The sequence below is a fragment of the Callorhinchus milii genome, unplaced genomic scaffold, assembly GCF_018977255.1.
Source record: "Callorhinchus milii isolate IMCB2004 unplaced genomic scaffold, IMCB_Cmil_1.0 Scaffold1, whole genome shotgun sequence".
Lineage (NCBI taxonomy): Eukaryota > Metazoa > Chordata > Chondrichthyes > Chimaeriformes > Callorhinchidae > Callorhinchus > Callorhinchus milii.
Window position 1 is genome coordinate 53130691 of NW_024704742.1, and position 26157 is coordinate 53156847.

A 26157-nucleotide genomic window follows, 5' to 3' on the forward strand; every position below is an offset into this window, starting at 1 on the left:
TCGCTCCCCTGCCTGAAATTGCCTAATACAGATGCAGCCATCCATTTTATTCCCTTCATTGTGCTCTGTACTGCACCTTTCACCCCTTAAAAAGAACTGGAAACCAAGCTGAAGAATTATTAGCAAGTGCCAATTTGTTGTTAAATATTTTGATTAATTAAAATGTGAGTCACTCCTCAGAATACACCATACGTTTCTGAGCGGTGAGAGGTTCTGAGACCGGGCATCAATGTGATTAAAATTGGCACTAGCTACTGCCAAAATTTGCATGGGTGGAAATGTAAAGTGGATCAATTATAATGAGGAGCTGCAGACTGCGAACACAGAGAAATATCCTTGTTACAGTCACTTGTTAATGATCACTTATTATGGTCTTTCCTAAAAAGTGCAAGAAATGGATGGAGGTCAGCGTGAGGGATTGGAACGTCTGTTTATTTTATGTGCTAGCATCTCTGCAGTGTCGACCCATAACTAGGTCTTTAAATAGCTTTAAATCTGTAAATAGCTCCAAGAAAATGATACATTATAATAATCCTTGCATTGGATATAGCGCACAGAAGGTACAGTCAGAGACAGTCTATACTCTATATCTAGGACATCCTAGATCCTATCCTAAGTCCAATATTCCATCCCTTTCCCCATAACCGTTAATTTTATTCACTCTTAACCATGCGTCTAGTCTTTCTGTTAATGTGCACATGGTTGCTGCCCCAACAACTGAGAATCCCACACTCTTGCCACTCTGTGTGAAAAAGTTCCTCCTAATCCCCGTTCTGGACTTCTCAGAGGTTCTGATTTTACATATTTCCACACCGTCAACTTCTCAAAGTGCTTCACAGGATTTACTGTAAATGCATTGACTGTATATTTATAGGCAAAAATGGCAGCCAGTTTGGACACAGCAATATGCTGCGTAGCCAGGAAGCATACCTGCCAACTCTATGGGTTTTCCCCGAAGACCACAGGTTTTCAGTTCCACCTACAGGGAAAGCTCAAAAATGCGTCCCTGTTGATGCTCGTGATTAAACCAAACTGTGGGCATTATGTTGGCTGGCCGGAGTTTGAAAATGCTGAGTGAGCAAGCTGAATAGATTTTTAGTGTGTGGAATAATTTCAGGCTGACAAAAGAATGAGTGCATAAATTATGCATATTATATATTTGACTTTTTAAAATGGTATACTCATAATCATATGGTTTTCGGGTACATTTCAGGAAACAAATTCTATTATATTTGTTATTTAGTTATTATGAAGTTTTTAATCACAAAAATTGCTTGAAACATATGCTATGGAAAGTCTGCCTTTTACTTCTGAGAAGTTTTTTGGGAGACGGGACACCAAACCAGGTACAATTTGTACCGTTAAAAATCTACTGCCTTTTCAACAAATCTACAGCTTTGAGATGATTTGACATTTTAGGCATCAAATCCAAGCGTTATTATTAATCACTGGGCTGCAATTTTACCATCAAATATTTTTGAAAACATTTAAATTCATAGTATTCTTTTAACACTTAGAATCAAAGGCTTTGATTACCCGGTGGCCAATTTATGCAGCATTGTCCCACAAAAAGTTTATCCAGGGTCAGGACACTGCAACAAACTGACCAAAATGAAATGGCAACGTGTACGTGCTTGCCATGGAATCTTTAACATCCATCTGAACAAACAGATGAGACCTCAGTAATGTCAAGGTTTGGTTTTAAAATGCTATTGATTGTATAAGGAATGGAGGATTGAGAGATAAGGCAATTTGGTCTTTAACCTCTGGGAAGGAGCGAGTTAGAGCAAGAGATGGTGCAGTGAGTTTTTTTTTCATTATTGTGAGCGTGTAGGTTTGTTTGAGCTTTGAATGAATAACGGAGGAAAATTCAGATAAGTCAACATGACACAAGTATAAATGAGAAAGACAAGAAAGGTTAGAGGGTGGTTGGACACCAGAGACAAGAGAAAAAATTACTTATTAGTACTTGTTAGATCACCTATTCTTCTATTTTTATCTCCTGTCTCAGTGTGTGTGTGTGTGTGTCTGTGTGTGTGTGAATGAGCCTCTCCAGATATGAAGTAGTAGTCAGATTTGGGGCGTGGGCTTGATGGAAAATTGCTAGATCACCTCATCTAGCTGAGACTTTTTCTCACCCTGTGATCAATATGACTAAATCCTACACAAGAGGAGGGAGTATTTAGGTTCAAAGGAAAAGAACGAAAAGATGGCATTGTTGAGAGATATTTGTTAAGACCTCAGGGATTCCACAGTATTACAGAGTGGTGTTCAGCTGCAAGGGTTATGGATTCTGCAGTAGATCAAGTGAAATGATGTGGGAATTCAGATACTTCTTTGTGAGTGAAATAAAGATGAAAAGTGAAGCCTGTGAACAGCACTGAAACATCAATTAAAAAACATTAAAAGATTATATGGCAAGTAAAATGTAATAACTGAAATTCATGAGGATTTTTATAGTTTTAAAGATCATGGTAAGAACCTTGTAATAAAACAATTGCTTTTTTGGTGTTTTATTCTGGTGACTCACTTAACATAAATAATACAACAATATAAAAATCCTTGCATTTGATCTAGTTCCTATGATGTCAAAATGCGTTACAGATAATTACTGTCAGGTATAACAATTGTATTTGTTGGCAAACTCAAGAGCCAATTCATTCACAGCAGTGTCCCACAAACAGTGGCCAAGCAAATGAACAATTTATCTGGTGGAAGAAATTTCCTTCTCTTTGACAATAGTGTCACAGGATTCCAACTGAGGCAAACTTATACCTGATGTGCTTTGCTAGGATACAATTCTATATATTTGAACCCAAATTTGAACCGTTGTGGAGTCCTGTAGCTCAGTGGTTAGAGCACTTGCTTTGCAAGTGAGAGACCTGAGTTCAATTCCAGGCAGGGCGAAACCTTGGGCAAGTTTCCTTACTCCACACGCCTAATAATAATCCCTCCAAAACCCAAAACAATAATAAATTGGTCATTTTCAATCTACGACGGTTTGTGGGACATTGCTGTGCGCAATTGGCTGCCACGTTCGCCCACAAATATACAGTCAATTCACTGTGAACACAGTGTGTTCTGTGAAGCGCTTTGAGACGTCCTCCCGACGTGAAATGCGCTATATCAAAATACAAGTATTATTATATTATTATAAATAGTAGACTATCACATAGATTACTGACTGTTTTATTTATTATATGAATTGAATGTTTTTTTTCAAAAGATGACCCACCCACATTTTACTGATGTGCATTCTTCATTTTCCTATAAACTGATGATAATTTGATGATTTATATTAATATTAATTCTTACATTTGATGTAATGCTTTCCTTTCAGACTGTAAAGCACTTCACTGGATTTACTGTAAAGTGGGGGACTGTGTGTTTTGTAGATGTACTGCTTATCTCAATGAGAAAATCTGGGAAGGACACATGTGCACAAACAAAGGCACATTAATAACCCAAGCGAGCAGCCCAGGTACTGTCACTGCCCAAAAGGCAGAGAAAACAATTTGTTCTGAAAGCCTGCAGAAAGGCGTACATTCTGCCAGAAGAGCTACGGTAACAACACAGAATTGTGGAAGTCATTGGGTCTTGACAGGATATCACTGGTGCAATTAACATTGATGCTTGTTGTCCTGTTGGGAGCAACATTTTCTAATATCTAATCTGTTAAAAAAATATTCACTGAAATGCTGCAGATGAATATTTAAAATCTTCATTTTGGAGGAAATTAAAATAAGGTGCTTTTGATGTTGCTCAGTAACATTACACTCACACACTGTGGACTACTTAGCAATAGCAGGGCTGAGATAAACTGATGCCACTGGTTATTACGGACTGATTTTTTTAATTGATTTTGTTATTTTACTAATGCAATATCATTAAAGTGTGTGTCTCCATTAAATATTTGACTTAAAAAGAAATGCTGGAAATCCACAGCAGGTCACCTAGCATCTGAAAGAGAAAGACATGATAACATGTTGAGCAGTACATTTTATCATACCTCCTAATCTTTCTTTCAGACATCAATTATTTGCTGTGCATTTCTAGTCTCTGCAGCTGTTTTTCTTTTAAATATTTAATGGTCAGATTACATCCTGGTGATTAATAATAATGCTTGTATTTGACATGACGCTTAAAATGTCAAAACCTCTTAAAGCAACAACAACAAAATTCCATTAGTATAGTCCCTTTCAATTCAGAAGGACGTTCCAAGGCTCTGGCTTCACAGACAGCACATCAAATGTTGCCAGTTTGACTCAGTTGGGAGCGCTCAAACATCTGGGTCAGAAGATTGTCAGTTCAAACTCAATGTCAGGGATTCTGAGCTCATACACTTGTCTAACGTTTCAGTGCAATGTTGGGGATGCTAACCTTTGGAAGAGCCGTTAAACTGAGATCTCATCTGCATATTTTAGAATCCATGACCCTAAAATTCATGATCCAAATCCTTTTAAGAATGGACTCTCTCCTGGCAAACAGGACTTCAAAATGAATTGATGATTTTCTCCCTGACTATTTGTAGGACATTGCTGTGCACAAATTGGCTGCAGATGCAGTTTACAGAGCGTCTGTTGGTGTACTGGAGTTCAACCAGCTCGATATGAAACAGAGGTTTATCAGTACTCCCAACACACACTCTGGGATCCCCAAACCTTGTTTTTTGCCAACCTGTGCCTAATACTCACTGGAATTAGGTATGCAGGGTGTGTCCCTCCAGAAAGTGAGTATACATTCCATTCTAAATTTTCTTGTGTATGTTTGTCCTCAAAACACTCAGTCATTTCACTTTACAGCATTTCTTATCAAGCGCTTTCCTCCCAATGGGAAAAGCACTATCTCAAATGTAAAGATTATGAACATTTAGGTGGAATTCTCTGTCCGGTTTGAATACTGTTAAGCACAGTAATGGGTTTCCACATGAGTCAGACTAACCCAGAAAATGCAGTTACTACACTGAACAGTAGTTTCTGTAAAGCACTTTTTGATGTTATAATCAATAAATAAAATCCAAGCAGTGACATAACAAGGGCCCAGGGGAACCTGGTGCAAAAGTAATAATAATCCTTGCATTGATATAGCACCTTGAGACGTCGCAAAGTGCTTCACACAATATACTGCAAAGCGAATTGACTGTATATTTTGTAGGCGAAATGTGGTAGCTAATTGCACACAGCAGTGTCCCACAAACAGTCGCGGATTGAGTGACCAATTCATCATTGTTTTTTTGAAGGAATTATTACCCCCGGAAAAGCGATCCACCAATCGACTAACAATTGGGTTCCTATTTAATGCTGGGTAAACAGAGGCATGTGGAGTAAGGAAACTTGCCTAAGGTTTCGTCGTGCTGGAAATCGGGCCACCACAACATTCCATTATTTAGGTAGCATTTCTGAACATCCAGAATTTGGTTTCAAAGTTAGGGCTAAATTCAACAATTTGCCAAATTCTGGACACCATAAACTATATAAATTGAGTAAATGTAAACCCAGTGGAATTTCTCCCAATCAATGTGATGATTATCAAAATAAATCTGTTATGAAAAATCACGAGTTTGACCCTTGACGTACAAATAGAAAGACAGAATATTACTAACAATCCACTCACTGCTTATTTTATAACTGTAAGATGAGTTGCTCACTGCTGCATTAGGATGACAGCACATTATTTAGCTTGTCAAAGCAATGCTCAGTCACGTATGTTAGAAAAACAAAAATGTGCCAAGCTTCAGCGTCACAATGGTACTTTATGATCAAATCTCAAATCAAAAACACCTCCTGATTGAAAGGACTTTCAAGGATTCTGAATAAATTGGACAGAATCCCGGCAGAGAAAGAAGAATCGCTTGGTGCTGACTGCTCGCCGAGCTTACTTTCCTTCCCTGAAGCAATGGTTAGCAGTGCCACATGCTAAACCCGAGCAGCTTCTAATGGAGAATGCTTTCCCATAGGACACTGGGGGCTGTCAGTGCAGGCTTCACTACATCACCTGAATTAAAAAGCTTTTGGATCAGATGAGGGAAGTGTCTCCTACCTGCCTGATTCCACCACTGAGCTCCGCTTTGGATATGACTGGAACAGCCTGCTCTGCGCCTCTGAATACAAGCTAACACAATAGATAAACACCACCTAACTAGGTTACTCCAGCTCTCAGGAGTCCGTGACTGCTGGAGCTGCTGTGAAAAAATGGAGAGCATTTCTGATTCAATTGATGCTCATTTCTCCATAGGTCTTGTGCGTCATGGCTTTACAAGAAAGTGAACAGACATCAGGGACATCCTCGCAAACAGGTAAAGAGAGACTTTGTGACTGACTGGAATGGAATTATTTTACAGTACCTGTATTTCAACTGTGAAATTTACCTCTCCTGAAATAACGGGTTTAAGCAGATTCATTCAAAGTGGTGCTGCTTCTTTCAAATACAAAACTTGCAGTTTTTTGCTGTGATGCCAGAGTTCATTGTTAGCTGACTATTTCTGACAGCTTTCAGGGAAATGCATCTTATTTGGTTCTAATGCTACCCTTGGTGCAAACAAATTGCAAATTGTACAGTGTCCCTGCCGGAGCCCCAACTTGCTTTTCTCCCCACAAATTTGCAATCTTCTTATTGTTTAAAATGACCCTCTCTGACTTTCATGAAAAACTGTTCAGCAAACTTGTTATTGGTGTCTAAATATTGTGGTCTAATTATTGGGGCCAAGCTCTCCGAGATGTTACCCATGTGAAGGATGCTATGTAAATGAAAGTTATTGTAATTTGCAGTGATTTGTGACAAGATTTGTTAATATAATACAATTTGCATTTATATTATGCTTTTCATGTCGAGAGGACATCTCAAAAAGCTTGGCACTGCTGGCTGAGCACTTGAGCTGGGGGTTGGAGCTGACGAGATTGGGTAGGGGAAAGATGACCGAAAGCACAGTCATAGTCATAGGGATACAGTGTATAGTTTGAGACACGACATGTGCATGCGCCTGCCAGGATGGTGGAAGGCGAACTGATGGACCTCGGTCTTTTTTTTCTAGCAATTCTTATGTTCAGTGCAAGCTCACAAGAAACTAATTATACCCAGGATGTATTTATGAAACAACTTGATTGCTGACTAGGAGAACGGTAGGGTAGGTATTCTGGAAGCATAAGAATAAATGGGCTAAAGGGCCTTCTTCATCTGAACCTCTCTTGAGTGTGTTGATTCTTAAATGAAACACATAAATTGCAGGAAGGCAGATCATTTTTACACGAAATTGCTGTGCAAGCCAATTTATTAAGCTATTAATACCGATTTGGTCTACCACTATAAAGGTGCCAACGTGGGAATGTGTAAGTTGCTTCTGAGGGAGGAAACCTAGTGATCTGTGTAATTACCTAATTAAATTGAAAGCTAACTGAAAATACATCAATACTGTGGTAACTCTTGAAAACAATAAAATAAAATATTCTCACAAACCTAAGGCTTCTGAGCTCAGAAACTGACGTATTGCACTAACAGTACAAACCCACCAGCAGTGACACAAGCTCAAGCTGCCAATCCAGCCACTGCCTCTGCAAAATACCCTGTAGAAGTAACTGTGCCAGAGATCTTGAAATCCCGGCTCCTGTAACACCAGTGTGTGAACCTGAAGCAGTAGCTTACCACAGTATTGATGTATTTTCAGTTAGCTTTCAATTTAATTAGGTAATTACACAGATCACTAGGTTTTCTCCCTCAGAAGCAACTTACATATTCCCACATTGGCACCTTTATAGTGGTAGACCAAATCGGTATTAATAGCTTAATAAATTGGCTTGCACAGCAATTTCGTGTAAAAATGATTTGCCTTCCTGCAATTTATGTGTTTCATTTAAGAATCAACACACTCAAGGGAGGTTCAGATGAAGAAGGCCCTTTAGCCCATTTATTCTTATGCTTCCAGAATACCTACCCTACCGTTCTCCTAGTCCAGCAATCAAGTTGTTTCATAAATACATCCTGGGTATAGTTAGTTTCTTGTGAGGTTGCACTGAACATAACAACATAAGAATTGCTAGAAAAAAAGACCAAGGTCCATTCAGTTCGCCTTCCACCATCCTGGCAGGCGCATGCACATGTCGTGTCTCAAACTATACACTGTATCCCAAACTATTATTTTCTAAAATAAATATATCCTCAAGCCTAAACATTGTTATTAGCTCCTTAGTTATTGACTGGAAATTGCAGTCAAAATTCAATAACTGCTTAATGCTGAAAGGACTTTTTATCCATAAATGTGTTTAAAAACTTTGTAATATTCACCCCAATATTCCAAATTTGACTATACAAGTTTAGAATAACTTTCAATTTATGCTTATTATCAACCAGGCTAAAGATGAAATGGGTGGGGTGGGGGTGGGGGAGACGGCAAACTAAGATCAGAAATGGCAATGTTTTTTCTAAAAAATATAATCAGTGCTATAATAATAATAATAATAATAATAATCCTTACATTTGATATAGCGCTTTTCACGTCAGGAGGATGACCCAAAGCGATTCATAGAACACACTGTAAAGTGAATTGACTGTATATTTGTGGGCGAACGCGGCAGCCAATTGCGCACAGCAATGTCCCACAACAGTCGTAGATTGAAAATGACCAACTTATTATTGCTTTTTCTTTTGGAGGGATTACTATTAGGTTCTGTGTGGAGTAAGGAAACTTGCCCAAGGTTTCGCCCTGCCTGGAATTGAACCCAGGTCTCTCGCTTGCAAAGCGAGTACTCTAACCACTGAGCTACAGGACTCCACATCAGGATGTAAGACAAATACATTTAATTAGTTGTTTTCTCTCGCCCCACTACTGTTGTTGCCACTCTTGGATCTTGGAACTAAGATTAGACTTATTTGTCTCGAATACGTGATAACGTGCTATATCAAATGGAAGGATTATTATAATGTGGTAGGTTCAAGCCCCACATTGGGACTTTGTGCTCCTGTTCTAAGTTAACATAATAGAACATCATATATTTGCCATATGGTGCTGGGGAAATGCTGCATTGTCGGAAGTGCCACTCTTCAGATAAAACATTAAACCAAGAACCTGTCTATTTGTTCAGGTGGATGTTAATCATCCCAAGGCACTGTTGGAAAAGAGAAAGGAGTTTCTCCTAGTGTCCTGGCCAATGATCCTCCTGATAAAAAAATTATAATTCGCTTCATGGCAGTTTGTTGGACATTGCTGTGTGCAAATTGGCTGCTATGTTTCCCCACAAAAACAAAGTCACTGCACTTTACAGAAAAAACTCTGTGAAGAGCTTTGCGATGTTTTGAATTGATAAGGTGCAACATCAAATGCAAGGATTATTACTTGTTCTTATGCCCTGTCTTCAGATAGTTACAAGAATATAACACATCCATAGTTTTCAAAGTGAGAGCAGAGCCTGCTCTATAGCTCACATGAAACTGGATTTAAATGTGATTTCTCAAGGCCAGAATGCTAGTTAGGACTAGGAATTCCAATTTTCCTATTCAGAGTGTATTTTTTCAAAGGGACAAGATTTATTCTTAGATTCTAGAGAGGAAGGGGCAAATCTTATCCCCGTGTTTGTTAATTCAGCAGTCTTACAACATGCACTGCCAAAGGTTGTAAATGTACTGACAAGTGGAGAGATGCATCCTCACTGTCAAAGGCCAGTGAATACTGACAAAGGGAGAATATTTTCCCTGAAGATTTCCGACAATGAAATCCTGCAATATTCAGCACACAGGGTACATACGGTAGCAGAGCTCCCCTGATAACTCATAATAGTCCAAGGCTCTTTCATAATTCAACAACAGCAGCAATGATTTACACTCATTAACTATATATTTAATGGAGAAAAATGTCTCAAAGCATTTTACAAAGCCTGAATTGGGAAGGAGGTGGCGGGGTGGGGGTGGAGGGGGAGGCTGAGCTAAAGAGATCGCTTTTAGATGGGTTTTGAAAGCAGAAAATGAGGGAGCGAGACATTAAAGATTTCGGAACAAGATTTCTGATAGATATTGATAGAGAGAGCAGGCAAAACGCATGATAATCCAACCTGTTACAAATAATTAGAACTTATCACTCAGGCTGAATGTTGGCTGACAGGTCTTACTGAGCATGAAAGAATGGAATTAACATCAACAGAAATAAATGGGTGTCTAAAATATGATGTCTAATGAGCTTCCTTGGTTAGGAAACCGGAAGTACATCACCAACAGTATGATCTACTGTTGCAGTACAGTTGCCTTCAGTCAGCATGAAATGTGTAACGTGCCTCCAGTTAAGCGAATGAATCCACACTTCGATAGCTTATTAGGGAATCCTGTTAGAATCCTATTAACTGGGCCCGTTATTGTTCAGCTTTTTATGCTGTCGGGCACAGTAGCTCCTTTCAACACCCTGTAATTAAACAGAAATATTCAGAACAAACTAAATTAATAAGAAGAATGTAAATATGAATTATGATTTTATATGTTATAATCATTTGAACCTTAATAGGGAGAAGTGACTCCACCTCTCAAAATAGAAAGGAAAACTGGGGGAAAAGTGTAAGCAATTTGCATTTTCTTTGTAGTTCATTATGTAACAAAAAGCAATGTTTTTAAGTCCATGATTGCTGATGTGGTAATTAAAAGGATTGAGTGAAATAGTAACTAACCCTGTAATCAAACCTTTTTGTGTTAGAGTAATCATCTGTAACACAAATAGCCAGCTTTGCAAGTCTATTTTTTTTCTAAATGTCAGAAACTACTAAAAATAACATAATTAAAACATTAACCCAAAGAAAGAGATATTTTCTTAAATAGAAGATGCTCTTTAATACAGCCCCGGCATCTAAAGGTCCACCAATAAGATTTCTTAATGAAGAAATCATTTCTTAAATATCCTTTATTTTCAAATCAGTGCTCTGACCTTCAACTACAATTATTTTTCAAGTATATTATCTAAAAAGCACAGAAGCAGCTGTACCATTTTATGTTTGTTTAGTTAAATAAACTATGTTGAAATGAGAGCATTGGAAATCTTATCCACCTGGTGCTCTTTCTGCCCAAGATGATTTGCACTCATCTCCATTGCTCTGTGAGGAACATAGTTCTATTTACCCAACGGAATACTTGGTTTAGTCACTGCAATAGTGTTGCTCAATTTAGTTCACATTCAATAAAACACAACTCAGATGCAATTTCAGATATTTATCCAGAAAGACCAACATCTAAGTCATCAAGTTGCTAGTGTCACTTACTGGTTTGCATATGCGATAAACAGGAAGTGACACTACAACCGGTCTTTTACTGGAGAAGAGCTGCAGTGTCCGTTAACTGAGATTTTAACTGAGGTCCTGTCTGCCTGTTCAGGGGAGGAAGTTAAAGATCCCATAACACTATTTGAAATGAGAAACAAATGTCACCCAGTACCTTCGCTAACTATTGGTCATTTTGTGTCAGTTTGTGGGATGTTGCTGCCATATTGCCTAAAATTACAGTCACTAAATTTGACAGCAATTAAGCACTTTGAAATTTGTTGGGATTTTAGACGCTGTATCAAATGTCATGATTATTTTAATTAACCTTGATCAACCTACCTGAATGTTTCTCCTTTCTGTTCCCACTAATTAACAACTGACACAAATTGACGGGAAGGGGTGGTTGAGGCAGGACTCTTGATCCATATCAAAAGCAGCTTGATGCTGTGAAGGAGGGGTGGTAGGGCAGGTGTTCTGCAAGGTTGAGATCAGATGGGCTGAAAGGCCTACTTCATCTGAAACATTCTTGTGATCTGGGATTGTTAAGAAGCCAGCCTTCTTGCTCTCTATCATTTGCTGTTAGAAACAATCGTGAACAGAGCTTCCAGCAAGTGAGACCCTCCTATAATAATAATAATCCTTGCATTTGATATAGCGCCTTATCATGTCTTCGAGACATCTTTAAGCGCTTCACAGAATATATAAAGTGAATTCACTGTATATTTTGTGGTCAAAATGCGGCAGCTAATTGCGCACTGCAATGTCCCACAAACAGTCGTGGATTGAAGTGACCAATTTCTTATTTTTTTCGAAGGAATTATTATCCTCGGTCGCCAATCAACTAACAACTGGGTTCCTACTTACTGCTAGGTAAACAGAGGCATGTGGAGTAAGGTATCAAACCCAGGTCTCTCACTTGCGAGGCAAGTGGAGTCCTGTAGCTCAGTGGTTAGAGCACTCGCTTTGCAAGTGAGAGACCTGAGTTCAATTCCAGGCAGGGCGAAACCTTGGGCAAGTTTCCTTACTCCACACGCCTAATAATAATCCCTCCAAAACCAAAAAACAATAATAAATTGGTCATTTTCAATCTACGACTGTTTGTGGGACATTGCTGTGCGCAATTGGCTGCCGCGTTCGCCCACAAATATACAGTCAATTCACTTTACAGTGTGTTCTGTGAAGTGCTTTGGGACGTCCTCCCGACGTGAAAAGCGCTATATCAAATGCAAGGATTATTAAGTGCTCTTACCACTGAGTTACAGGAATATACAGAATATACTCTAGTGAATTGACTGTATATTTTGTGGGCAAAACAATTCTCCTATGATATACCATTCCTATGATCTACGCACTGATTAACTCTCAACTTGAATCCTTGACTCCATGAAGTTACTAAAGAAATAAATTCAGCTCACTGACTGAGCAATGATTGAATTACAGTTTATATTCCAGGATCTCAGAGCTTATTCCAGCAGGAAAATCATTACAATTTGTGTTTAATATATCTGCTTCCACTGCCCACAATTAACAGTTGAGTTGCTAATGCAGTTGAAATCAACAATAATACTATTTACGTGATACAAACTGCATCTGTGTTTCTGAAAGTCTTACAATAAATAAATGACTGTTCCTATGTTCAGTGGCAGAAAGTCCAGATATTTACAAGTTCCTGAAAGGGTAAAATGCTTTGATTCATGTAAAGGTACAAAGTGTACTGACTAAAAATTTTAAAGTTCAGCTTCATACAGCCCACCATTGAGAAATGCTTACGGTCAGTTGCTAGCTTAGGTCTGTTTACATCCAAATCAAGAGCTTTGCTGTTGTCAGAAATTGCAGGCAGCTCAAAATAGGTTTCCGAGGCTTTGGCAATGCTCCAATTCTCTGTTTGAAATAGGTTTTCAACTTCCCTGCTATTTCTAATTGGAAATGGAGTTTGCAATTAAAGCACATCTACTGCTCCAGCTCTTGCAACTGATGCTTTTGCAATATTTCATCTCACTGCTGGAAAAGTACCCTTGACATCTTTAATAAACAAAGAAACAGGAAATTAATATGTTGCTAATGTGCAGCTCATTGACAGTTATTATATTTCCAATTGCCCATTCTCTTATGCAATTGCCAGATTGTAATCTTTTCCATTCCAGGTAGTAAATAAAATAAATTAATGAGTTTATTGATTTTAGAATTATATCATAGAGCTGCACAGGGATACGGTTAATCATTTTTTCCAAGAGCTCATAGACGCCAGTGCAAATGTTAAATCAATAATGCCTTGTGGAAATTGTGACAGAAACAAACTCCGCTCCAGTGACTAAGGAGCTTCGGATTCCAACAGGCCACTGGCATGTCTTGGCTCGGCCTCAAAGGAGCACTTTAGTTTTAAACTTTCATTTATATAAAATTTTTATTGCAAGTCTTCTGTCGTAAAATCATAAGAAAGTATGGGTTCATAAAGAACACTTTGCTCCATCAATTCCACCCTCCCACATACCACAGAAAAATACTGCTGCGTACTTCCCCCTTTGGTATAATGTTTTGCACAGATGCTCCCTGAACCTCAAGGGTACTCATTTCATCAAACCCCACATCTTACCTGCTCTATTTAAACCTCGTCTCTTTCACTCCCCAGACAACATCCACTGTTCCCTCGCTCCCAGGAGCACAGAAACCATTGTGACCTGTAGAGTATTTGGTTATTTCAGGCTGCATTATCTCTCTATCCAACATTACCCTTTTCAAACAGATACTGTCCAGTTTTCTTTCAAACACATCAATCAATGCAGAGTCAACTGCCAGTGTATTTCAAGTCCCAATTTACTCTGTAGAGGGGAAAAAGTTCCAATTCCTGGTGTAGGCAGCCTACTTGAATTAGAAGATCAGTGTATCACCACTAAATAAAATAAAAATAGAACTATGTCAGACTTTAAACACTATACTAACTATTTAAAGTTTCACGTAGATCATGAAGATCAAGGTTTGATCCAGAGTTAAACTCAATTTCTCAGCAGTGAGGATACTACAAAATAGTCTCAATTTCCCTGGAGAAAGAAGGGGGAAAAATCAGCTGGGGATCTTTCCTGATCTTCACCCCGTGTCACCTGTCGGAAATATGGATGTAGAGATTAGGTTAGGGCAGGTTAGAGCTCGGATGTGGTGTGCCCAACAGAAACATGAAGATAGCCCACATATAAGCACACACATGCGCATTTAAGCACACATTTGCACTAACAAGTACACATATGCAAGATTTACATATCCACATATGTACATATATACACACATGTTTATACACTGGGGGTACACTACATTGTCCTTTGGATAAGATATTAAACCAGGGTCCCTTTTGCCTATTTAGGTGGACAGTGAATATCCCACGGCACTATTCAAAAAGAGAAAGTGTCCTCGCCAACAATCCCTCAAATAAAATTGATTGTTTACTTCATGGATGCTTATGAGACATTGCACCACACAAATTTGCTGCTATGCTCATCAACAAAAACACAATTACGTCATTCTACAGAAAAGCTCTGTAATCTAAAAGTGTGGTCAGAATTTCTAGTTTGAATACTTGAGGAAAATTGATGGGAACAGCGTCAGATATTTGCTAAACTATTATTTTCTTTCATAGAACACGAATGCTTCATCTTTATGAGTACAAAAGAAATGTTGGTACCTGACAACACACTTCATCGTCCAGCTAATCCAAACAGACCCACCTCTAACTCTGCTATCAGCTGTTAATCAGCCTGCTTTTATGTACTTACTGATTGAGTTTACATGGAATTTATTATTTGAATCCGTCAAAAGGGCCAGTAGATTTGGAATCAACCCAGAGTTTCCAGCAGTAAGAAAGCTCTCTCCCCATTCTCCTTGAGGTATGGCTTAAGTGTGAGGTAAATCTGCTATTTATTATGCAATTTTGTTACGATATTTGTTTGATGGATTTGCTAGCTGTATTTCTTTTGGTTCCTCATTCTTGTACTATATCTGCTGTCAGTGATTGTGGATTTTAACATGTCGTTTAACCAAATTTGATTTCCAGGCAGGGTGAAACCTTAAGCAAGTTTCCTTACTCCACACACCTCTGTTTCCCTAGCAGTAAGCAGGAACCCGGTTGTTAGTCGATTGGCGATTGCTTTAATAATATTAATAATAATAATCCTTGTATTTAATATTAATCTTGAAGATTGTTAACCAGGACACTGGGTAAACTCCCTTCTCTTTTTGAATAATATCATGGGATCTTTTATATCCACCCGAGGACATTGCACGAGTTATAAATAGAACAGTTTGTAGGCAACAATGTGATTTAGGTATCACTCATGAGGTTATTTGTGACTTATTATTCAGGAGTTATTTAGCCAGTCCCATATGGTGAAACCTTCGATCCACATTTTGGGGTAATAATCCCTTCAAAAAAANTTAATTAATAAAATTGGTCACTCAATCCATGACTGTTTGCTGTGCGCAATTGGCTGTTGTGTTTTACCCACAAAATATACAGTTAATTCACTTGACAGTATATTCTGTGAAGCGCTTTGGGACGTCTCAACAAGGTGATAAGGTGCTATATCAAATGCAAGGATTGGATTGAAATGTTTTCAGCTGTTATCATCAGAACCAAATACTGCTACGTTGACACTTAGAGCACAAGCTTTCACTCTGAAATGGATAGTGATTGATAGTGCTCAACCCCATTTTGTTAAAGCAATTTGTGTGCTCTGTGAAACTGATAGTGACTTTAATGGCTATATAGAGTGCAACATTCATATGGAGAAATTGCTTCTGCAATGGTTCAACATCCCAAAGCAGCTTTCTGTCCATTTTTGTCCTACGCTACAGTTTTGTCCTACAATCAGGTACGTTCTACATTAACAGAGGTCCTTCAGTACTTTGCTCCCAGTCATCCTTCAACTATACAATCTTTTAGCATTGTAGCTATTTGACCAGAGGGGGCAATTATAGCCGAGCCTGATCTTTTCTTCTAGCCCTCTTTCCAATAAGCTTAATAGAAAGGATCTGGATGATTTTAACAGCATAGAACCAGACACTGAGCAACATCAGACTCAACGCCTTTCGCCTCCGGGCCATCAGCAGGTGAGTTTTCTGCATCGCAGCATCATCTTCTCACCCTAGAACCAGACTAAAGAAGCGGCTGAAATACACATTTGTTCAGCTGAGGACATTACAAGTGTTATAAATAGAACAGTCTGTAGGAAACAGTGTGGTTTAAGCATCACTCATGAGACTACTTATGATTTGTTACTCAGGAGTTATTTAGCCAGTCTCATATGGTGACACCTGTGATCATGCTGCTGCCTGTGTCATGCTTTCTATCTAAATATATTGTGTGAGATCTGAGGGGAATGGAACCCCTGTGTCTAGACTTAGATTTTGTTTCTTAGCATTTTAAGCGGTTGAGATGATGTCCTGTGTGAAGGGCTTATATAAATGCAACTTATTGTTATTTTAGGATGCAGATTTTGGACAATTCTTATATTCGCTTTTTAGATCAAGTACAACTTGCAGTGATATAGTGCCCTTCAGCTTCACATAGAGTAACATCTCGGCGAGATGGCCACTGTGCTAGATGTGCCTGTCAGCACGAGGATTCTTCCACTTTAATTCGACCGCCATGAAACCCACCTAACAACAGGTTCTGGAGTTGAAGCTCTCACCATTTTGTCCACCTTTGTGCCCAGACACACTTATTGAAGTGAATAACCTTTTTTTTAATCTTGGGGACTGTTGGCCAGGTCACAGGAGAAACTCCCTTCCTTTGCAAATAGTGCCATGGAAATTTTAACATCCACCTGAACAGACAGATGGGACCTTAGTTTGAACCCACAACTTTCTGACTCAAGAGGTGAAAGTGCTACCAACTGAGTCAGGCCGAACTATTGACAGTGACAAAATGGCACTGACCACACTAGATTATTGTGGAATGAATCCACATTTGCTTTACAAATGCAACAAGAATTTGTATTTATATAGCGCTCCTCACGCAGGGTCGTGTCCCAGAGCTCTGAACCTTACAGACTAGTAAGGTCCCCAGTTGGTGTATAAAGAACCTGCTACTGCCCAATAATTCCATATCGATTCTACTTGAAAATCTTTTAGTACCTATATATTCAGGAATATTTAAAATTTTATTTTATAACAATCAATGAGTGTTACTATCAGGTAAGTAAAAGTCGCCCAGAGAAGAAAGGATTGAAATGTAATTTAACCACATCATGAAGACATGGGGTAAATTTCCACATGTATGCGGATGACACCCAACTCTACTTCTATGCCTCTACCCTGAACTCCAGGGCTACTGAGGTCCTGACCGACTGCCTGTCCGACATCAAATCCTGGACGAGGGCCAACTTTCTCCAACTCAACGTCAGCAAGACAGAGGCCCTCCTGATTGGCTCGCGCCAGCGCCCCCACACCTCGGGCGCTGGCAGCATCAGCCTCCATGGCTGCACACTCAACCTCACTAAACCAGTCAGGAACCTGAGTGTCTTGTTTGACCCTGAACTGTCCTTTCTCCCCCACATCCGTGCCATGACCTACCACCACCTCCGCAACATTGCCAGACTCCGCCACTGCCTCACCCCTCAGGCTGCCGAAACCCTCACCCACGCATTCGTCACATCAAGGCTCAATTATGGAAACTGCCTCCTCATCGGCCTTCCCAACTCTCCCTTCACAAGCTCCAGTTTATCCAAAACTCTGCAGCTCATGTACTCTGTCACACCAGGCTCTGTGACCCCATCACTCCCACCCTCGCCCGACTCCACTGGCTCCCCATCCCCCAGAGGATCGAGTTCAAGATCCTTGTCCTCACCTTTAAGGCCATCCATGGCCTTGCCCCTTCCTACCTCTCTGACCTGCTGACTCCCTACCAACCTGCCCGCTCCCTCCGTTCAGCGGGCTCCTCCCTGCTCCATGTCTTCCGCCCGATCCGCCCTACCATTGGTGGCCGGGCTTTCAGCCTCTCTGCTCCCACAATCTGGAACTCCATCCCACAGTCCCTTCGCCTCGCTTCCTCCCTTGCCTCCTTCAAGGCCGGTGTCAAGACCCTCCCACCTCTTTGCCTTCCTTCACCCTTACCCCACCCCTCCCCCATGCTCGGACCCCGACATCTGACTGTTCAGTGCTTTGGGACGTCCTCCTGACGTGAAAGACGCTCTATAAATGTTATTTTGTTGTTGTTGTTATCAATGTGATTTTCTCAAGCTACTGACAGCTTTGAAAGCTATTTTTATTCAGTTTATTAAAAATCATTACAAGCATCAACAAAATGTTTTTATTATTAGATTTTTTACTGTATTTATATTCATTCTGTTTGACTTTCCTCCTCCAATGGGTCAGAGAAATCAGCCAAGGGAATATGTTAATTGAAGGAAAGCAAAAAGTGCTGGCAATGCACAACATGCAAATCACCATCCACAAGAGGAAAACAGCTTAATGTTTAGAGTGTCTTCCTTCATCAGAACTGTTCCAGCTCTGTGGTATGCAAAGAAAGGAATGATGGACCTAAATTCAACTGTGAATATTTAACACCGTAAAATGTAAGTTTCGTTTCGGTGTCAAAATAAAACAGAGCAATTTGTGCTATTAAGGTAGATTTTTGCTTAACTAGTTTCCTTTACCCATCCCCCTGCTCTCCTAAAGGCACTGACTCGTGCTGAGACACAGTTCCATGTGTGTGCTTTAAAACAGCGGAAGTGACTGTTCTTTATGTGCAAGTCTGGACAGTGAGTGTATGTGGGTTATTTTGTTTATCTGTCAGGAACAGCAAAGTCCAGCCTCACTGCGTTCACACAACATTTGTAACTTGGCTAATTTTTCCCTGCCTGAACCCTCCTGCTGCAATAACTGAGATCATTTAACTGAGCACCGAAAAGGGAACGTACTAGTTTGTAACATTCAGCACACGCTATTTCAACTGAATGCTCAGGAAGCTGGAGATTCACTTAATTCCAAACATGGGGCAGCATGTGATAGGTTTTGAAAGTACTTTGAATTTGAAAGTGACAAATGACATTCTGTCCATCTGTGACCAGGGCTCCCTCTGCCTCCTCGTCCTCCTTGACCTCTCTGCTGCCTTTGACACCATCGACCACTCTATCTTCATCCACCACCTCTTCTCTCACCTCAACTTTTACGGCTCTGTCCTTGACTGGTTCAGATCGTACCTCTCACACCACCTCCACTTCATCCCCTCAAACGGTTTCTCCTCTAACCCCAGACCATCTCGTGCGGCGTTCCTCAGGGCTCTGTTCTTGGTCCCCTCCTCTTCAATATCTATATGCCCCCTCTTGGTGACATCAACCACAGACATGGGGGTCAACTTCCACATGTATGCTGATGATACTCAACTGTACCTCTCTGCCTCTACCCTTGACTCCAGGACCACTGCTGTCCTGACAGAATGTCTGTCAGACATCAAGTCCTGGATGAGAGCTAACTTTTTACAGTTGAACATCAACAAGACCGAGGCCCTCCTGGTTGGCTCCCGTCAGCACCTCCTCACCTCAGGCGCTGACAGCATCACCATCCATGGTTGCAAACTCCACCTCACTAAGCCAGTCCAGAACCTTGGTGTTTTGTTTGACCCTCAACTATCCTTTCTACCCCACATATGTGACATAACCCACTCTGCCTTCCCCCACCTCCGCAATATTGCCCGGCTCCGCCACTGTCTCACACCGCAGGCTGCCGAAACCCTCACACACGCCTTCATTACATCGAGTCTCGACTATGCAAATTGTTTGCTTGTCGGCCTCTCCAACTTCTCCCTCCATTGGTTGCAGATCATCCAGAAGCTGTGTCCTCACCCACACCAGGCTCTGTGACCCTATCACCCCCATCCTCGTCTGACTCCACTGGCTTCCTATCACTCAGAGGATACAGTTCAAGATCCTGGTCCTCACCTTCAAAGCCCTCCATGATCTTGGTCCCCACTACCTCTGTGACTTGCTAACCCCCTACAATCCTGCTCGCTCCCTCTGCTCAGTGGGCTCCATCCCGCTTCATGTCCCCCGCCTCGCTCGCCCCACTATTGGCAAGCAGGCCTTCTGCCACTCTGTCCCCACCCTCTGGAACTCCATCCCTCAGTCCTTCTGTCTCGTCCCCGCCCTTGCCTCCTTCAAGACCCATCTCAGACCCTGCTCTTTGACCGTGCTTTCGATCTCCCTGCTTCCCCCCCCCCCACCGCCCTCCACTCTCCTCCATCCCTACCCCCAGCTTAGTTCCGAAACTCTAACTGTCCAGAGCCTTGGAATGTCCTCCCGACATGCAATATACAAATGTAATGTTGTTGTTGTTGCTCCAAACTGTTTAAGAGCTGTTTAGCTAAAATGTGATCTGGCATGATCTAATAAGGCTTGATGGACCGAATGGCCTACTCCTGGTCCCATAAAACATCAGGGGAATATTATTATAAATAGTCAGTGTTATCAAATTAGGAATATGACTGAAATAAATGGGTAAGCACCAATGTGACTGGAGTCAAGCCCAGGAGACAAGACTCTTTTACAGTTAAAAAATATTGTAAAAGAGCTCCAGGAAAATTACCGATTAACTCCAATATGGCTTTTCACTGCAGGATGGAGCTGGAAGCCATTCAGCTGGAAAGAGCACACGTCCACAACGTGTACGAGCAAACAGCACCGTACTTCACGGAGCTGCGGAGCAAAGCTTGGCCTCGTGTCCGTCAGTTTCTTTTGGACCAAGGACCAGGCAGTCTCATTGCTGACATCGGTAAGGGACTGTAACCTTCATCCTCTCTCTCTGCCTGATGTGTTCCTCCTACTGTTAAGAGCAGTGATTTTGATGAAATAATAAATAATAATCCTTGCATTTCATCTCAACTTCTCAACATCTCAAAACGCTTCACAGAATAGACTGTAAAGTGAATTGACCGTATATTTGTGGGTGAAACACGGCAGCCAATTGTGCACAGCAGTGTCCCATATATGCCTGTAATGAGAATATCACACTTATAATTGCACATCATCAAGCTCACTGCACTGAACGGCAAGAGGAATTTCATCCCCTTAATGTCCACTGTTGAACTATTTAATGGCCATTTTGCTAAATATGTTGCTTTGTTATTATTTTATTTCGATCCCCAATCAGCCCAATGCCGGGCGGGCCTTCTGCCACTTAGGGTTAACCCTAACCCACCCTCTGGAATTCCAACTCACAGTCCCTCCATCCCGTCCCCTCCCTTGTCTCTTTCAAGAACTATCTCAAGACCCTCCTTTTCGACCGTGCTCTCGATCACCCTGCTTCCCCCACTGCCCTCCACCCTCCCTGATCCCGACCCCCAGCGCGGGTCCAATACTCTGTCTGTCCAGTGCCTTGGGACATCTTCTGACGTGAAAGGCGCTTTACAAATGTAATGTTGTTGATGTTATTAAAAAATATTTTTCATTCCACTGGTTACTTGTTAGTGACTGAAAATTTCCATCCCCTGAGACTGAAGATGTTCATTAGCACATCACTGAGTAAAATTACTATTGCAATTAGCACATTAGACTGGGGAGGAGGGGGAGGGGGTCCCCCCCCCACACACACATACACCCTCTTCTATAATTGACCCCACAATTTATTGGCAATTGGATTATGACTTTTAACTAACTCAAAAATTCAGTATTAAATCTATACAACACCTTAATTCTTGAGCCAGCTGTGCCATGGTTTTCTTATTTTCATGGCAACACCATTGATGTAGGGGTGGGGGTGGGATTATGTATCACACTCTTCATCTGGGCAAAAGTATCTGCAGCTTTGAGATATCTTTAACAAGCCTTCAACCTCATGATAAATTAATTATATCTTAACCAGTACCCATAAAACACAAATATAGAAACCAGAAGTAAACACTCCAAGGCACTCCCTGACCTGAAGGGCGCTATACAAATAGAAGTTATTGTTGTGGTTGGTACAAATAAAAATTGTTCCATTCAGCACATGAGAGAAGCTGTGACAGACAATTGTGTTTCCACCTTTCCTTAAATTGACCAGGCATGGAGCGCCTTTGATGGCTCTGTTGGTTTGTTCACTGCTCCAGTGAGGAACTGTGCTACCTGATAATAATAGGTTTTAGGTTCTTGCCTCCATTCCGTGCTGAGTTATGTTGATCAGCATTATGGCTGTGATGTGTGACTGGTGGGGCGGGGGATAGGATGGAATCAGGCAGTAAGCTCGCTTCTGACGTCTATCTGGTAACCTTTATGGGAAAGTGAGTGTGTAGAGGAATACTGTACATATTTAAATAGGAAATAGAAACTCCAGTATTTCCTTTTGTTGAATAATATCAGATTTAGAACTGCTACCAAGTATCAATGTAGAGAGCAGCAGGGTTAAAATGCAATATTTCATAACAGATTGAAACACGTCTCATCAAATCTGTTGTGAAACATTGCATTTTTCACTCCAATGTTTTGGTATTAACTTGCAGTGATTTCCTACTGCAGGCTGTGGGATTGGAAAATATCTAACTGTGAACACCCAAGCCTACACACTGGGCAGTGATTACTGCAGCACCTTGTTAGAGATTGCCAAGAGACACGGACATGAAGTCATGGTGTGCGACAACTTAATGCTTCCCTTCAGGGATCAGTGCTTTAATGCTGTCGTCTCCATTGGAGGTAAGCGATCAAAGAAATGATCAAACATTGGCAGACAGGGCCATGAATTGCAAGACTTCTGTAGAGAGTTGTTCCCTAGTGTTGAGCATTGGGTCCATCGCAGAAGTGCAATTCACAAAGGGTTACATTTGACCATTTAATAATAATCCTTCAAGAAAAAAACAATAAAATTGGTCACTTCAATCCATGACTGTTTGTGGGACACTGCTTTGCCCACAAATATACAGTCAATTCACTTTACAGTATATTCTGTGAAGTGCTTTGACATGTCTAGAAGACATGAAAAGCGCTATATGAAATGCAAGGATTATTATTATTAAATAAAAATTTGCTACAGATTCACAGTCACTCCACTTTACAGTAAATCCGGTGAATTGCTTTGGAATGTCCACCCAACGTGAAATGCGTTATGGCGTTATGGTAAATACTGTACAAAGATTATTATTATTATAAAACTGTTGAGATTCAATTGCATACTGCACTGTCTTCCGTAGTGAGTAGATCAGTCCAGTGAACTAACCCAACAGAAGCTCTGATGATCTCAGCAAATGGGATTTACAAGCACAGTGAGAGAATTGCCTTTTGCCATCAATCAGTCTGGCATTCATTCAGTGAGAATCTATGGAATCTCACCTCAGGCGCTGACAGCATCAACCTGTATGGATACTCACTCCACCTCACGAAGCCTGTACAAACATCAGTGTCTCATTTGAACCCAACTGTCTTTCAAACCCCTCATCTAAATTCTTGCCCACTCAGCTTTCCCTCACCTTCGTAACATTGCATGACTTCATCAAGGCCCTCATTCACGCTTTTATCACATCCAGGCTTGACTACACTTATGCTTTGCTCACTGGACTCCCCTGCTCTTTCTCGCACCAGGCTCTATAGGCTTATCACCCCCATCCTTACTGGTCTCTACTGGATTTCCATCTCCTAATGGATCGAGTTCAGGATCCTCATCCTTATCTTTAAATCCCTCCATAGTCTCTGCCATCATACCTCTGTGATCCCCTCAACTCTGCCATTTTGCTCAACAAACACTGGCCATATATCCCCAGCTATATCTGCCCTACCATCAGCAGGCAGGCTTTCAGTCATTCTGACCCTGCTCTCTGTAACTTCATCCCAGAGTCCCTCCAGCTCGTTCCTTCTCATTGCTTTAAGGCACATCTTAAAATGCATCTCTTTGACAGCAGTTTGGGTATTTTTTCCCCTCCCCTCCCTTCTCAGCTTTCAAAACCAACTATCAGTCTCAAGCGCATCATGAAAAATGCTCTGTAAATCTAAATTGTATATTATTGTACGAAACGACAATCTTAAAATCCTGCTAGATTTGAACACATTTTAAAAGAACTGTGGAAAACTGACTTCCAAATTAAGAAAAAAAACACATTTTTCCCAACTTCTGCACAATCTCAAATTCTAAGACATTGTTCTAAAAGCTGAGACCATGAGAAATGTCAGAATTCTGGTGTCGATTGTTCAGTGCTATTGACTGCACAGTTTATCCTCTGGGTTATCGGGTGAACTCAAAACATCTTTACGACTGTCATGTCCTAGTAGAGCAGAAGAACTATGAACAGTAAGTACACTGTATAAGCTTTTCTCCATCTTTAAATGCATGAGTTTGTGGCTTGCACGCCACAAATTCCCAAAGACAATCCTACTTAAGCATCTGTAAATCTTTTTCTCTAAGTAAAGGTCACAAACTGGCCATGAAATATCTTCTTTCTTATTGCAGTGATTCACCATTTCTCAACCAAAGAAAGACGTATCAGAGCAATAAGTGAAATGGCCAGAACACTGCGACCTGGTGGACAAATTATGATTTATGTGTGGGCAATGGAACAAAAGCAACGGCGCTTTGAGAAGCAGGACATATTTGTGCCATGGAATAAATCCTTGTGCTCTAGACCCCCGTCAGAATCTGGCCAAAGCAACAGCAACAACAAAAGCGTCATTGGAAGCACAGTCAAAGCACAAGAGCTGAAGAGAGCAGCTCAGAGTGAGAGCAGCGCAGTGTGGGCTCCCAGCCAGGATGGCTCATACACTACAGACAATTACGACCCATTTGGGAGCTGCTGCCTCCAAATGTCCCACCAGCAGGAACATCGATTTTACAAACATCTAGGACGGTCACTCCGTTCCTGGTTCTTCTCCAAATCTCTGGATGAGGCTACAATGAGGTCCCATATCGAGCAGCTCAAGTCCAGGAGGAACCTGCCAGATCCAATACACACATGGACAACCCACCCAGTGTCCATGCAGCCCCAAGGCAACTTGCGGATATCATCCCTTCATTGCAGTCTGGAGACAGTCTGCCCCCAGCTGTTGAAGGGACACAGCTTTGAAGACGACGAAGTCTTTGTTGAAAATTTAAAGCACGATGGAGCAGAGTGGCCAGAGCACAGTCACCAGAGAAGTCACCGGGTTGAGAGTTACACAAATGGTGGGCTAGATACTTCTCAGGGTCATTGTGTAGAAGGCAGACAGATACTTCAGAAGGACAAGGAAACAGAAAGTTCCCAGGGTGGTGAAGCTCAGCTTCTCAAAAGGACTTTGCCATCAGACACAATAGCCAACTGTGGAGCTGTGGCCTTGGAGGATAAGCAGGTAGAAAATGCAGACGACACAGATTTTATGAGGTATTATCATGTTTTCAGGGAAGGAGAGTTGTCTCAGCTAATTGAGGAGAATGTATCTGAACTTCACATTCTCAGCTCCTGCTATGATCACGGCAATTGGTGTGTTATAGCAGAAAAAGAGTCATAAAATGCAGAGGTTATTAACTGAAGTGCGCATTTCATATGGAAGTAATGGGAGCAGCCCCTCAAACCGTTACATTTTACCTGCACATTAAAACAAAACAATTTGCAATCGCAATTGTTGTGCCAATGTTAAGCACAATATCGAATGCCGAAGTGCTCAAATCTGTGTTATTCAGCAATGGAAAGCAGAGGTTATGCGATGAATATTTTGGAGACAATTGCAATCATTTACATAAGAACATAAGAAATGCTAGATGAAAAAATGACCAAGGTCCATCGAGTTTGCCTTCCACTTTCCTGGTGGTCGAATGCACATATGTCCCAAACTACCTACGTACTATATCCCATAATGTTATTTCCTAAAAGAAAACTATCTAATCTGTGTTTGAAAGAAGAAACATTTCCTGCTTCAACCGTCTCCCGAGGGAGCCTGCTCCACAGGTTCACTATTTGCTCACAGAAATAGTGTTTCCGTGAGCGAATAGAATTTCAAGGATGGTTTCTCTTAGA

At 40.9% G+C, this 26157-nt stretch overlaps 1 protein-coding gene across 6 annotated transcripts in view; it reads left to right on the forward strand.

The window, feature by feature from the left end:
• Positions 1–25910, forward strand: part of LOC103178183 (tRNA methyltransferase 9B (putative)) — a 50946-nt gene extending 25036 nt beyond the window's left edge. For 3 of the 6 annotated variants that reach the window (XM_007892780.1, XM_007892782.1, XM_007892783.1), the window contains 5 exons: positions 6235–6295; positions 18588–18787; positions 20827–20981; positions 22703–22876; positions 24621–25910. In XM_007892780.1, coding sequence (XP_007890971.1) covers positions 18786–18787; positions 20827–20981; positions 22703–22876; positions 24621–25651 — 1362 coding nt within the window. In that variant the 5' untranslated portion in view covers positions 6235–6295; positions 18588–18785 and the 3' untranslated portion in view covers positions 25652–25910. Of the gene's footprint in view, positions 1–6234; positions 6296–15034; positions 15101–18587; positions 18788–20761; positions 20982–22702; positions 22877–24620 lie in introns of those variants that run through there. The other 3 variants (XM_007892784.1, XM_007892785.1, XM_007892778.1) reach the window with 3 other exon arrangements.
• The last annotated feature ends 247 nt before the right edge of the window (positions 25911–26157 follow it).